Source organism: Phoxinus phoxinus (genome assembly GCF_949152265.1).
Source record: "Phoxinus phoxinus genome assembly, chromosome: 24".
Taxonomy (NCBI): domain Eukaryota; kingdom Metazoa; phylum Chordata; class Actinopteri; order Cypriniformes; family Leuciscidae; genus Phoxinus; species Phoxinus phoxinus.
This window is the reverse complement of record NC_136899.1, coordinates 12,135,506-12,149,098: the sequence shown is the minus strand read 5'-3', so window position 1 is coordinate 12,149,098 and position 13,593 is coordinate 12,135,506. Positions and strand designations below refer to the sequence as shown.

The 13,593-nt window shown below is 36.8% G+C and overlaps 1 protein-coding gene across 5 annotated transcripts in view; it reads right to left on the bottom strand.

The window, feature by feature from the left end:
• The window catches only part of arfgef1 (ADP-ribosylation factor guanine nucleotide-exchange factor 1 (brefeldin A-inhibited)), a 71,355-nt gene extending 59,461 nt beyond the window's left edge, over positions 1-11,894 (bottom strand). For all 5 annotated transcript variants that reach the window (XM_079601636.1, XM_079601637.1, XM_079601638.1 and 2 more), the window contains exon 1: positions 11,547-11,894. In XM_079601636.1, coding sequence (XP_079457762.1) covers positions 11,547-11,670 — 124 coding nt within the window. In that variant the 5' untranslated portion in view covers positions 11,671-11,894. The remainder of the gene's footprint in view (positions 1-11,546) is intronic.
• Positions 11,895-13,593: the final 1,699 nt, after the last annotated feature.

The following is a 13,593-nucleotide window of genomic DNA, read 5'->3' as shown; positions in this document are numbered from 1 at the left end:
TTAGTGTGTCGTCAACTCACTGTCGGAGAGATGAGAGTGAGAAAGCGCAGCTGGTATTGTGCATCTCTTCTGCGGAAAATGACAATTGGAAGCGTTTCAGATATTTATATGTATCGAAAAATATATTTGACAACACTACATCTATCATTTCATTGCCTTTTTAAAAAAAGACTCCAATTAAAAAAATGGATATATTATACATACAATTCAACTCGCCAAAGTGCTGTAACCCCCCCACATTTGGCAGGTGTTAATGTCAAGCCCTGCCTATAAATATAGATGCATAAATAAAAAATCTCTGCTGATAACCAATATGGTACAGTCAGTGCTATTTTAGTATTTATTATGTACTATTTTACAATTTTTAATATTTTGTATTAGCTTTTATTTTACATGTTCATTAAAATTTTTTGTTGAAGTTTAATTTTATGTGCTTGTCATTCTATATAGCTTTATTTTATTTTAAGTCATTTTAATACTTAAACTTATTTCTAATTTTCATAACGTTTTTCATCCATTTATATTTTACAGAAAACTACTTTTAGTTTTAGTTTACAATAACAGCCCTAGTAGCAATATATCATCCCAAGTAGTTTATTGATGGTACAATAGAGAAGACAGAAAATTATTTGGGACAGAAAACGATCAGGCCTCAAACTCACATCGCCAACTTATGCATCAAGGCTCAACTTGTTGGGGCACGCGTGTCAACCGTTAGGCTACGGATCTAACATTTAAGAAAATCTTTGCTTAAACAGAAACTGTTTGATCAGGAATGTTGGGCTTGTGTGGGATTCATATATGCCAAATAAATTGTCAAAATAAGTCCTTGTTCTACCTGAGAATATGCTATCAGCTCCGGAGGTGTGAGTCGCAACTCTAATGAAGCAGACATAGCTTTACTTTCACTCATGGTGCAAATGGTGGGCTGAAAGCATGCCGTGACATGTCACTCCGTACAGCTACACCATGGGGAGCTTCACTCGGCAGGACGGCAGAAAGCCCCAAACGTTGACAGTCTCTCTCCTTCACACTGGTAATAATTGCAGTGGAGCTCTGTAATTGCAAATCTATTTTGCCCTCAATCTTGATTGCAAAAGTCAAATACATATATATTTGCTTAATGGTATCCTGCTTTGGTGTTTTAGACAACAGCATGGTGGGAATGAGACGACTGCTCTGAGACACCCTCACCTGGGCAAACAAATCTCTGAGATAATTCAGTCTCCAGCTGCCGGGGGAGGTTTGTTCCATCAATTAATCAAAAAGAAGAAAGGATGGTGTTGTGTTTTGCGGTACACACTGCAGGTCCATCGCTGGGGAAAGATAAACAGTAGGAGTCCTTCGGGAGTTCTGCAGTACACCATGTGATCAACACCTAGGCAACACGTGCACACTAATGCAACAACTGCCGTCTACAAGACAAATCAATCAGAAGCCGTTTGTATAGCCAGAGGGTGTGTGAATGGAGACCAAGAAGACACCGTAAGTTGGGGTCTCATTGAAGCGATGTTCTCCTCCTCCTTCATTCTTTCTCGAGTGGAGTCATTCTGGATACATCCAAGCAGAGCTTCTTTCACAAGATGTCTGGGACTTTCATGTCCCTCTGGCTCTTAGAAAACGTTGTCTACTTGATCTCCTCCAGTTAAAGAGCAGGGTAGATTTTACACATTCCCAGATTCAGTTCTGAAAGACAGAGGCTTGCCGGGACTGATCCTCACCTAGTTTTTGTGCCCGATTAGGAGCACAAATAGTCAGTCATAAATGTATTTTAAAAGGTGACATTTACCAAAACCAAGCTTCCTAACCAACCCCAATCCTATTCTCAACGGTGACTGCTGATACCTGAGAGCAGTAATGTGTTTTTTCCTTCACTCCTCCAGATGCATTACCATTTCAAAGCACACACATTCAAGCCGCGATGGCACACTTGACAACCAGAGAAAATATTTAAATGAACTCTTGCCTTACAAACCTAGTATTTTTGTTGCATCCCTCTGGTTAGGATTGGGAAGCTTCTGTGCATGAAAGACGTGGCAGAGAAGTTTAGGAATCAAAATGCACTACTTCTTATTGGCAGGTCTGCATTTACAACACCTGCATGTGTTGCAGAACGAACAGCATGGCGAATTGCAGTGCTTTGTGTTTGTTTGTGCAGCATGTGACCTCTTTTAAGCTTTTAAATTGTCATTAATTAAAAACCTTTAGAGTGTACACATATGTGCCTTATCTAGTCTAACAGATTGGGTAATCAAAAAATAAAAAAATTTAGGGCAAGAACTTTATTCTATGTATTGGTTGTCGATTGGATTTTGAGAAGTGGACATTGCCGTATAAAATTGAGGAACATGAACACTAGCTTGTCGGGACGGGTTTAAGCAAATCAAGTGATTGGTTCTGTGCATGTCACCTGACAGTCCGTCGTTTTCACCAAAAGAACCACAAAGGTTACGTTACAGACGGACGGGAACAAGGTGAATTTTAAGGTAACAGTAAGTGCCCTTTAGGGCTAAGTAAGGTTAACTATTAGGTGAGGCTGTGTGAAAACAACCATGTAGACAAACTTGTTTTTGTTGAGTGATTCTGCACCTTAAAATAGGGCCTGAATCTAAATCGATCCAAGTATCAAGCCTGAAGAATTTCTCACCTAGGCTGTACTCCACCTGTCAGTAAAGGTGTAAGTATTAACCATAAAAGGTACTGAGCCTGCTAAATGGAATGGCTGAGAACTATTTGAGTGTGAGCATTTAAAGATTAGATTGACTGTCACTAGAATAATGCTGTTTAAACATGAAACATACGCATAGTACATGAATATAGAAATATTAAATATCAGTCTTTCTACAGTATGCCTATTGAACTGCATTCTTACAATGCATCATCATTTATGTCTGTGTACTTAAGTAGATTATTGTAGGTAGCCAAAACGCTGTAGTTTTAAAAATAAACAGCTAGTTAATCAGCCATGGTTTCTGAGATAAAAAGAAGGAAAAAAAATCACTATGAATGTGGTTTCTGTTTCCAATTCTTCAAACCAATGAAAGTGGTCACTTGAACCTGACTGAAAACTTTTTTAGAAGGCATATACTCACACAAGACCAGGTAGCCTTAGATACCTTAAACGGTTTAATTTGGCACTGGTTCCTTGATGATAGTGTCATAAAAGCCTTCTGTCAGTATATGGATGGAAAACTACATCAGAGACAAATTTGCATCTGTTTAGCCCACAGTTGAAGTATCTGCCCACCAAACACACACAAATCACCTCTCACACAAACACAAATTCTTCCAAAAAGCAGAGCCCCAATGGAAGGTCAGGCAGCATGCTCCTTTCACCCACAAAGATAAACACCCGGCTCAGGTCCTCTGTGCTTGAGGAGGGAGCACTGAGCCATTGACAGTTGCATTGTATAGGAGAAAGAGAAAATACCCAGCTGTAATTGAATTTAAGCTCTGCACAGGAAATGCTGAGGGAGGTTGTCCGGACAACGCAACATGTGGGGCGTGAAGGTAGACCTGGTGTAGCCCAGCCAACTAATCACACCAACACTGTGCAACAAGTGCATCCGTGTGTGTGTAACCACCACATGGATTCATTCATTCCACAGGTTAACCAGCCATGGTTTCTGAGACAAAAAGAGCACTGTGAATGTGGTTTCTTATTCAAAACAATGAAATCCATTACCCGAACACATTTTTAGGAGGCGTTTAGATAAGATGCGCTCTTCCATTTGCCCCATTTAAAATGATGATTGAGACAGAAATTTAATTTTCAATTTCAAATTCACCATTTGTTATCGGCCACAACATGTAAATAATTAGCAATAGTGATACAATATTAACAATATTTCGGGCATCTAAGACCAAGTCTGAACTATTTGAATGGGGAAATCCTAAAATCTCAAAAACTGCTTGCCGAGCTCATAACTGAGAAACATATTTCAAATCAAAATCAGCAACAAAATCTGACATGAACTGTCTTATAAATGTCACCTATGCCATTTCAGTTTTAGAGAGTGATTTTCAGCATGCCCAGGAGACGCCATCATTGGGGAACATTAACAGCGCGACAAATCTACATATTCCACGCAAATCGACTGATTTAAAATGCTGATTCATCCAGTAATGAAAAAAGTGAAGTCTTTATCAGTAAGTCATTGAATCATTCATGCGAACCAATTTTGTTTAAATTCATTTAAATTAATTAAATATTTTTAAATAGACTTCTACTATTAGTAATGTTGTGAGAACCTCTAGTAAATGTCATTTCGTTTAATTGCTTGATCAGAATTGTGGGAGAATCATGATCTCCATTTTAAACAAAAAAAAAACATGATTCACAATTTATCAAGAATCGTACAGCTCTACAGCATCTATTTCACACAACGTGAATATAGGCTACAACAGTTATGCATGTCAGCAGTGTGAAGACACTTCACCATGACCAAAAATGTTGCTAGAGTAGAAATATATCAAATTTGTTCAGCTGAAATATTAAGAGGCCGCTCGCTGCTGACAAAACTCACTTATCACTTGAATTCACTTATCAAATGAATTAATTTATTACACGGCACCCTGAACAGCATAAAGAGTTCAATTACCCAATTATCTAAACTGAATTAACAAAACTTTATAAAAACTTCCATTTCGGTGTCCGTGTTTTGACTAATTACCAGGTTATCGTGTTGGCCAGAATTGTCATGATCCTACACCCAAAACACATAAATTATTTCTTTCTACAAAACATGATTTGTTACAGTGGCATTTTGGGTGGTAACTTGCAATCTGAGGCCGTCTATCTGTCGCAAAAGCCAACAATTAAAAACTCAAGTCATCAAAAGGACCAAACAGCACATCCATACTCTAGGGCCAAGGGTGATATATTAACCTAGAGTGACCATAACTACCTTCTCCTCAATGTAACTGCGGTGCAGAATGATCTCAAACACACTAAAAGATGCTGGACAGAAATAGGGGGTCGAATGGTATTGTCTCTCATTATCTTGAGGCAGAATTATGATTAATTCAGAACCTGTCAGAGGCTGAATGAGATACTGCTACTGAAAGATGATGCATTATTTACAAAGCCCAGTAATGAAACAAAGTGTCTGGTAAGAGACCTAAAAGACACTGAACTTTCATCCCAAAACCTGATCTTTTATATAAACAGCCAATTTCATTTGAATGCACTGCATCAACCAGGGCTTTTTGGGGGGAATTAGGGTTGGGTAAAAAAAAAAAAAAAAAGATTTCTTGATTTTAATCGACTTTCATTTTTATAAACTGATTCTTAAATCTTAACTCTATCCATTATATTATGAAATTCGAACAATAACAATAATACCATTTTGGCGCTCTTTAATGGGACAGATCGTGTGACTATAGCGCCTCAGTGAAGCGGCAGCAAAACCACTGGAAAGCAAGCCTGCAACCTTTAGCCAAAAAAAGCGCAACTGCTAATGCTAACGCTGCGGCTGTGGTGGTACGCAGGGAAGGAGACAATAGGTCGTTTTTTTTAAATGGATGTCAATGGAGAAGAGGCTTCACTATACCGAATTAACTGCTTTTGTGAGGAAAAAGCATCATTTAATTAATCGAATGCCAGTCCGCTAATCCTCAACATGTTTTACGCTAAACAATACTTTTGTTGAGAACTATGTAGATTTTACTATGATAAGGTTATTTCATAAGAAAAGGCAGAGAAGGGAATGTAGTTCGCCATACAGTGAACTTTGCAGCTAATAGAGATATTCACACTCTTGTTTCCGCAGTAAAGCACACAAACAATGCAGTCCTCCTACTGAACGTTTACTAGCGATAACACGAAATATAGAACATTACTTCACAAGACCAACGCGCTAATCCACAAGAAACTAATTCAAGTAAACTGTAAGTGACTGTCACAAAACTTGAACAGCAGACACTGACTTCCCTGCCATTACACGATCAGCTGAGGTGTCTCACGTGGTGATCCAAGTTAACCGTTACGCTTTCCACAATGTTAAAACCCCAGACCCTCTCATCTCCCCAATATAAGACAATCTCTGGCGGCAGCATGGAGCGCACGTGAACTGATCATCTCTTCCTCTTTACTACTACATACATGAATGAACATCAGAAGGTATGTTAAAAGATACAGTACAACTTACAGAAGTCTGTATCATGTCGCATGTAATCGATCAATCAGCGTTTCAACCGCGGAAAGACGTCAATAAAACAGCTTGTAAACAATATACCATGTAATATTATGTTACATTTACATCAGAGACCATAAACTCATTAGTCCACTCAAAAAAATTACTCTTTAAAATAACTTAATTCAATTATGGACAGTGGTTCCACACAAGCAAATTAAGTTGTATTAACATTAATGGATTTGTTTGACTCTATGTACGCTCCTTGTGTTGTTACAACACAACGGAATTAAAAAATAGTAATGAACAATCAAATCCATGAAATTGATTCTCTGTAACTTAAACCGGTTAAGTTTAGCGAAAATGCTTTGTTTATTTAAAACTGGACTGAACAAAATAAAGTGTGATGGATTTAAATTATTTCTCAATTGAACTTCTAGACTATAGCTATGAACTAATAAGAGCACTTATTAACATTTTAAATGTTAAGTTTTACAATGCTCCTTCAGCCACAGGAAATTAACTTATTTGAATCAGTCCGCACCCTAACCAAATGCTCAACTCTTCTCCACAATGGTAACCCACTGTAATTTAAATAGTTCTAATAATCACAATGTAATCGAATATTAAACACAATTACACACTATCAAGTCTTCCTCTTTTCTCATTTTCTCAAAAACACATAAAATAACACTTAATTTCAACATTTATTCTCTCTTAATTTAGCTATATGCAAAGCATGCTGGGAACTAAGCACCGCCCAGTTTCAGATAATGCAACACAAATCATTCATGTAATCCAACGCAAACAGATTAAGTAAACTTAGTTTTTTTTAAATTCCAAAATTAAACCCTTTACATTAGTTTAACGATTTATAATTAAGTATAGTGGAAAATTATACAGGTTAAGTTAATTAAACGCAATATAATAGTGTTTTGGAGGTAAAATAAATATATCTGTGTTACTTTAACAAAAAATAATTGGGTAAAAACAACAGTGCCACAAAACCATTTTTTTGAGTGAAAAAAAACGAACTCTAGAGAGGAGCGAGAAGAGAACGATGTACTCAAGTATTCAACCTGTTAGATAGCATCTTAAATGCTTTCTTTTGAGCCTTTCCAGACACCTGTGCAAAAATGTTATTCATTCACCTCTTTCACCATGTGTCCACAGAGCAACAATACTCACCAGCAGAGCCAGCCCTCGCGCATTTAATTTCACCTTCTTAAGCGAATGCATACGCATGAGCAGTCATGTGTCTACAGTACTAAAAAGTTCAAAAGAACAAAAAAATAAAAACAATAATGTATGTTTTTGAAAGGAACCACAAGGATAAAAATCTGAGGGCATTTATAGTGGGGAGAAACAGTGTGTTTTACAGCACAAAACACACCAAGAAGAATCCACAAGAACACAGTGTGGCAGCTTTTTTAATGCATTACCCTTAGTCTTAAATGTATATATTATGCTTCTAAAAGCAACTCAGAAAACAAAAAGCTTTGTTCTGGGCTCTGAACTTTTGGGTTTGCTCTTTGTTTTGGGTCATTAAGAAGTTACCTTTTTATGATGAATTGAGCAGACAGATGAAAGGACTGTAAACTGCCTGAAGTGTTAGAAGGCGTGAGCAATATATGATCAGTCTGAAAGCTAAATAATAAATGTGGCCACCTGATCCAACTAGTTACTCTCAGTTTCTTCACAGGTCTCTTGAAAACAATGCGAGTACATAGAATATTCAGTCTACTGAATCACAATTAGCCTATTTGTGATAGTTAAGGCTTTAAAAGTAGTGGATGAGCCTGTTGCAAAACAGATTCAGTTTTGAGATTTTGTTAAAAAATAATATTTGAGGAACAAAATCGCATGAATGTGTCGCCATTCGGACCCGAGTTATTTTGCTAATACACTGGACGGGTCAAAAATGGTCTTTGGTGGTGGCGGACGAACAAGGCCATCCACACACACGTTTTGTTATTTTTTACTTAAGTTTTAATTAAACTAAATGAAAATAAGAAATATTTTCTTGGCAACTGAAATAAGTATTTTATTTCAATTAACGTTTATTTTAAGTAACGAAGTATGTTTTTTTTTTAAATATAACTTCAGTTTTAGGTGACTATAATAATCCTGATGATCAGGACAGTAATATTTTAAAAAGATAATAAAATAAAAACCTGGGAAAGAATAATATTTCTCACATTGAAATTGAAACTATTTTACAACACAACCATGTATTTACGCAACATTTCTGACAAAAAGTAGTTTTTATTTGCACGGGAGCTTGGCAGTTGTTAATTTTGGGCCCTGTAGGGAGCAAAAGAGTTTTGGTGTCGTCTCCATTAAGCATTAATGAAATCCTTAATACACCAAGCGAATCCATAAAATCTGTACGAAATCATGTGTTAATGACGCCAGTCACGCCACATCAGACGAGAGTTCAATCTAAACATCAAAATATTCAAGACCTATATCTGTATGACAAACTAGAGGTTTGTTAAGGTTGATGTGCGGTTAGGAAAAAAGGGATCAGACTGAGCCCCGGGGTCCTGTCTATTCAGCCTGAACAGCAGTTTTGCCTGAAAAAAGAAAATGATGAACTTGTTTTACATGTTCCACGAGTATTTATTGCACTTAAGGGACAAAAAAACTCCCTTTATATCTAGGCTATAAGAAATCCATCTACACAATCAAAAAATATCAACACTCAAATCAGACAAGGAAACATCCACGTATGTCATGACTTCTTTGGCATGCAAAGCAGAATGGCTATTTAAAGGGACAGTTCACCCAAAATATGAAAATTCTGTTCTTGTTCACTCACCGTCAATTTGTTCTAAAATGTATCCTACTTTCTTACTTCTGGAGGATATTGAGAAATAAAGATATTATGAGAAATATTATGACAAAATAACCCTACTGTACATACTTTCTTACTTCTGGAGGATATTGAGAAATAAAGATATTATGAGAAATATTATGACAAAATAACCCTACTGTACATACAGCATATACAACCAAAACAGTTTGAGGGTGAGTAAATGACTGAATTATCATCTTTAGGTGAACTATCCCTTTAAGTCACAAATCACATTTCTTTTAGCGACACAGAAAAACGTCTTTCCCCAAATCATACATTTACTTTAGAATAAAGCAGACTATTAAACACTTCAAATGCTCAACATGAAAATAATGCTTGCTGTATGTGCAAAGAATAATATTTCAAACATCTAATTTTAGCGACCCATTATTTTCGGAGACTTCCCGGCAACGCTTATCTCTAGACTTCTTTTACAGAAATATCAAACATTGGGAAGTGACGGAATGCTAAAAATTGTAGATTAAACCAGAGCGCACAGGTTCAACTGAAAATGAAAAATGAACAGTGGTTCGGCCGGATTTCTCGAAAAGTTCACTGACAGATGCTGTTAAAACTCTCTCTGACATCAAAGAAAAAGGCCAAATGCAATCCTAGATATGCAAAATGGACCACAAATCCTGTGCCGTTTAGCAGAAAAGCTCTATATTGTAAAACGACTCACTAGTACGATTGATGCTTTTTCATAAGGGGGTAGCCTACAAACACAACTAATAATATTCTTTAACCATTTACCACATTTATTATTCATATGCTCATCTTACAATGGTGTATACATGTATCAGCCTTTCATAATCAGTGTAAGCCTGTCTCATCTTTTAAGTAGCCAGAGACCAGATTTGCAAGGATACAGCATGCGCTGGGAACTTTGTCAGTGGTGTAAAAACAGTTCACTAGATATGATCTAAATTATTCACTAACCAGCACAGAGAGAAATGGTTCACAGTTTTCTCTATGTTTACCAAGCGGCATGAAATAGATTAAACTTTCTACCATTACATTTGACTGTGGCTGTCCTTTAGATCTTCATATCTCCTTGTACGTGAATTGAATCACAGCCCAAATGTATCTGAATATGAAAGATGATCTTATATGTTTCAAAGAAATCAAAGTATCCCAGTCCAATTAAAATCACTGTGCCTAATGTTTTCCAGACTTACACTTTAGAGTAAAAAAGAAGAAGCGTCTGAACCAATAACACTGCATGCACAATGCATGGTGCATGTGATTCCAGGAGCCTGGAAGCCATTGCTTTCTACCCTCTTTAATAATGCACTGTAATTCAACTTCCACCGTGTATGCATTATTGACCACTGATAATGAGAAATGCATGACAGAGGCAGAGACATTCACCTTATCCCAAACAAACCCTTGCACACTGGCACAGCCCCTATCCTGCACAGAGCACTTCCGTTACGCCCATCGCAAACTGGTCTGACTCATTTCAGCGAATCGGTTATTTCAGAAAGTTCGTTCAAATGAACCGACTCATAGACTCGTTTGAGTCATCACTCAAAACACAAGTGTTCACAAAGCGACCGCGCCAGTTTAACCAGTTCTTTTTGTATTGCGAAATAGATACTCAGTCAGGAAATACAGCCGCTTATCAATGGACTGTCGAATAAAGTATTAGGTTTGAGTCAAATGCCCTAGACTGTATCTGAGTTATTTACAACCACTTTACAATCGGTTCAGATGATTCATTCAAAAGAGCCGTTTCAAATGAACAATTCGGATGAAGCTGTGACTGCAAGGCACAATGATTGCGCATCGTTTCTACACATTTTTATATAGTTTAACCTCCATAAGCATACATCCTCGTCTTATTTACAGGCAAATTAAGTCACTCTGCGACAACACAAATGCAAACAAGAATCTCCACCTGCGTGTCTCTCCATCTTGCCCAGTCATTGTTGTGATTGGGGAAAATGTAGGATAGTGCAAACAGATTTGCGCGAATGTAAACGATTTGACAGCTTAGTTTGTATGTTGCAGTGTCGAACAAGAACCTTAGACTGTACGAAAACTATAATGTTATTGTAATATGACAGGTGGGTCTTTATATTTAATTATATAAAAACATCGTCAATGGCACTTAAATTAATTTGAAGGGCTCGTTTTGAATGCTTTTAAAGCACATGAAAGTAACGTTATACTGTAATTTAATAATTATAGTTTATTCTGTGCACCAGCCGAATGATGAAGGGGCTTTTCTAAAGCTCCTGTCAAAGAGGAATAACTCGCCCTGTCAGTTCCTGCTTTCCTTCACCTGTTTCCTCATTCGTGCATGTACTAAATACGATTTATTCAAGCAATGAGAGCATAAACATCGACATTTCATGCTAAAGGAACAGATAAAGGTTTGAATCGAGGCGTTTTTCAGGTAGAATGAGAATAACTTCCGCAATGCTGCTGGATTCATGCAGCTCTTCTGAAGCTGCTCCGTTTCTTTACCGGTAGGATTAAAGCCACTTAGCCACACATGCATTTCTAAAACATCTAAAACACTGCAATGAAGGCATCGAAATCATACTGACCTAGTGCCACCTCACAGGCTTTGCGCAGCTGGGAGTGATGAGCCTTTTTCACCTCCTTGTCGGCCAAGATCTTTTCCAAAGCTCTGGTTAAAAACATGTTTTTCGTCTTTTTGCCTTCATACATGACGCGCTGCGACGGGTGGAGGAGGACCTGTCCCAACGGAGGCTGTATCCGCGATTTTTAGATATTCCCGTATGATTGAGTTTTTCTCCGGCGGATGGTGCCCTCAATAGAGAAACATAAATAAAGCCAGAAGGTGGGGTAAATCCCTCAGTTTTCCATCAGCGACCTGCTGCCTGCGCCATGTTGGAAGGAAATGACGTCACGCACGTAGAAACGGCCGCAGTGAGGCAGAGTGAGAGAGAAAAAAATATATAAAGTATCTTCTAACATTAATTAAAACAGATTAAAAAATATATATATATATAAAAAATAATAATAATACATTACTAAATAAAAAAGTTAAAAATCAGTTTAGAACTGGTTGTCCGATACGTCAAACAAGTAAACTCACTTCCTTGTGGTTGCTTGTGGGCTAGTCATATCTCTGTGGTTATGTTGTCCATTAGTTATGAAGCAACTTGTTAGCAATTTATGTTTTGACACAGCTTCAACAGTCACGTTTGAGGTATCTCCTTATAAAACAAAACCCACTTAAAAATAGGTAAGTGAGTTTGATTAATTCCATGTGTCCCAGATGAGTTTGTTGCAGACATGATTCAGCTAATAAAAAGTCATTAGGACCTTAATGTTATTGCATTTACATTGAATAATACTAAAACTAATTAAAGGTTTTGCACATTTTAATAAAATGCAATTTTTTATTATTATTAGGCCTATTATTGCTGCTACTGCAGTCCATTAAGTTTTAAATTATCTAAACTTCATTGCGATGATGATAACATTACAATAGGCTATAATTACAAAATATAACACCATTGACAACATGCCACTTAGGTCCTTCTGTATAATAATATTTTTTGTCTTTTCACTTTAAAATAAAAACAATGTTTTTTACCTCCACCAATCTAAATACATTAATGTGTAGACAAATGCTGGATTAAAAAATAAACACACAAACACACAAATGATATTCAAAATAACACGATGTCAAATCGCTATTTTCTAGAGACAAAACTACATGAATTAACCTCAAAACTGTTACTTCATTAAGTTAGATTTTGTCATTATCCTGCTATTTGCTGGACATGAAAAACAACTGACCTTCATATCCTTCAACAGTAAAACAACAACAACAACAATATAAATATATCTTACATGCTTTTTATTTATAATTTTTTTCCTCCACACTGGTTTTAAGGGAGATTACTGTCAACCCCCTCTGCGAGAAACACATGCTCTTCATCAAGCAAAGCCACTGTTTGTTTTTGGCTCTCCAGGATGAGTAATTCTCAGGTTCACAAGATGCCTGAAATGCTTTTGCACTGTAAAAGCTGACATCAAATGTGGAGGATGAGTCAAGGCCAGGCTATATAATGCATGTCTATTTCCTACAACTGTATATCAAAATGTAGATAATAAAATTAATAGATACTCATCAGTTTATTTAAGAGGTCATTTGGTCCAATATTAACCATGGTTAGGGGCAAAAATGACAAAATCACCCAAGTGAATTATTATATTAATATAAACTTTTATATAATGCTTTATACATTTTTAAATATAAATTAAATAATAAAAAATAATAAAACTATTACATTGTTTCTGGCTCTGTGCTTCATTTGAATGATCAAGGCCATTGCCATCATTAGAGGGTTACATGAAACATTCAGTTCCAGTGGTCACCTGCAGGCACACCAATACTACACATTTTTGAATTATTCCTATCAAACACATCTGATTCAACTCATCCCACACAAAGTCGCCACCTACTGGTTTCATTGTGGCTCATTAGTAGAGAAGCCAAGACCAGAAATAGATGGGTCAGATAAAGTCTCGGGTATATTCTTCTTCATTTTCCGACTCACACACAGTTGAGCGAGCAAGCCTTTTCAAAGTATACTCTTTTGGCCATGAGCGCGGAAC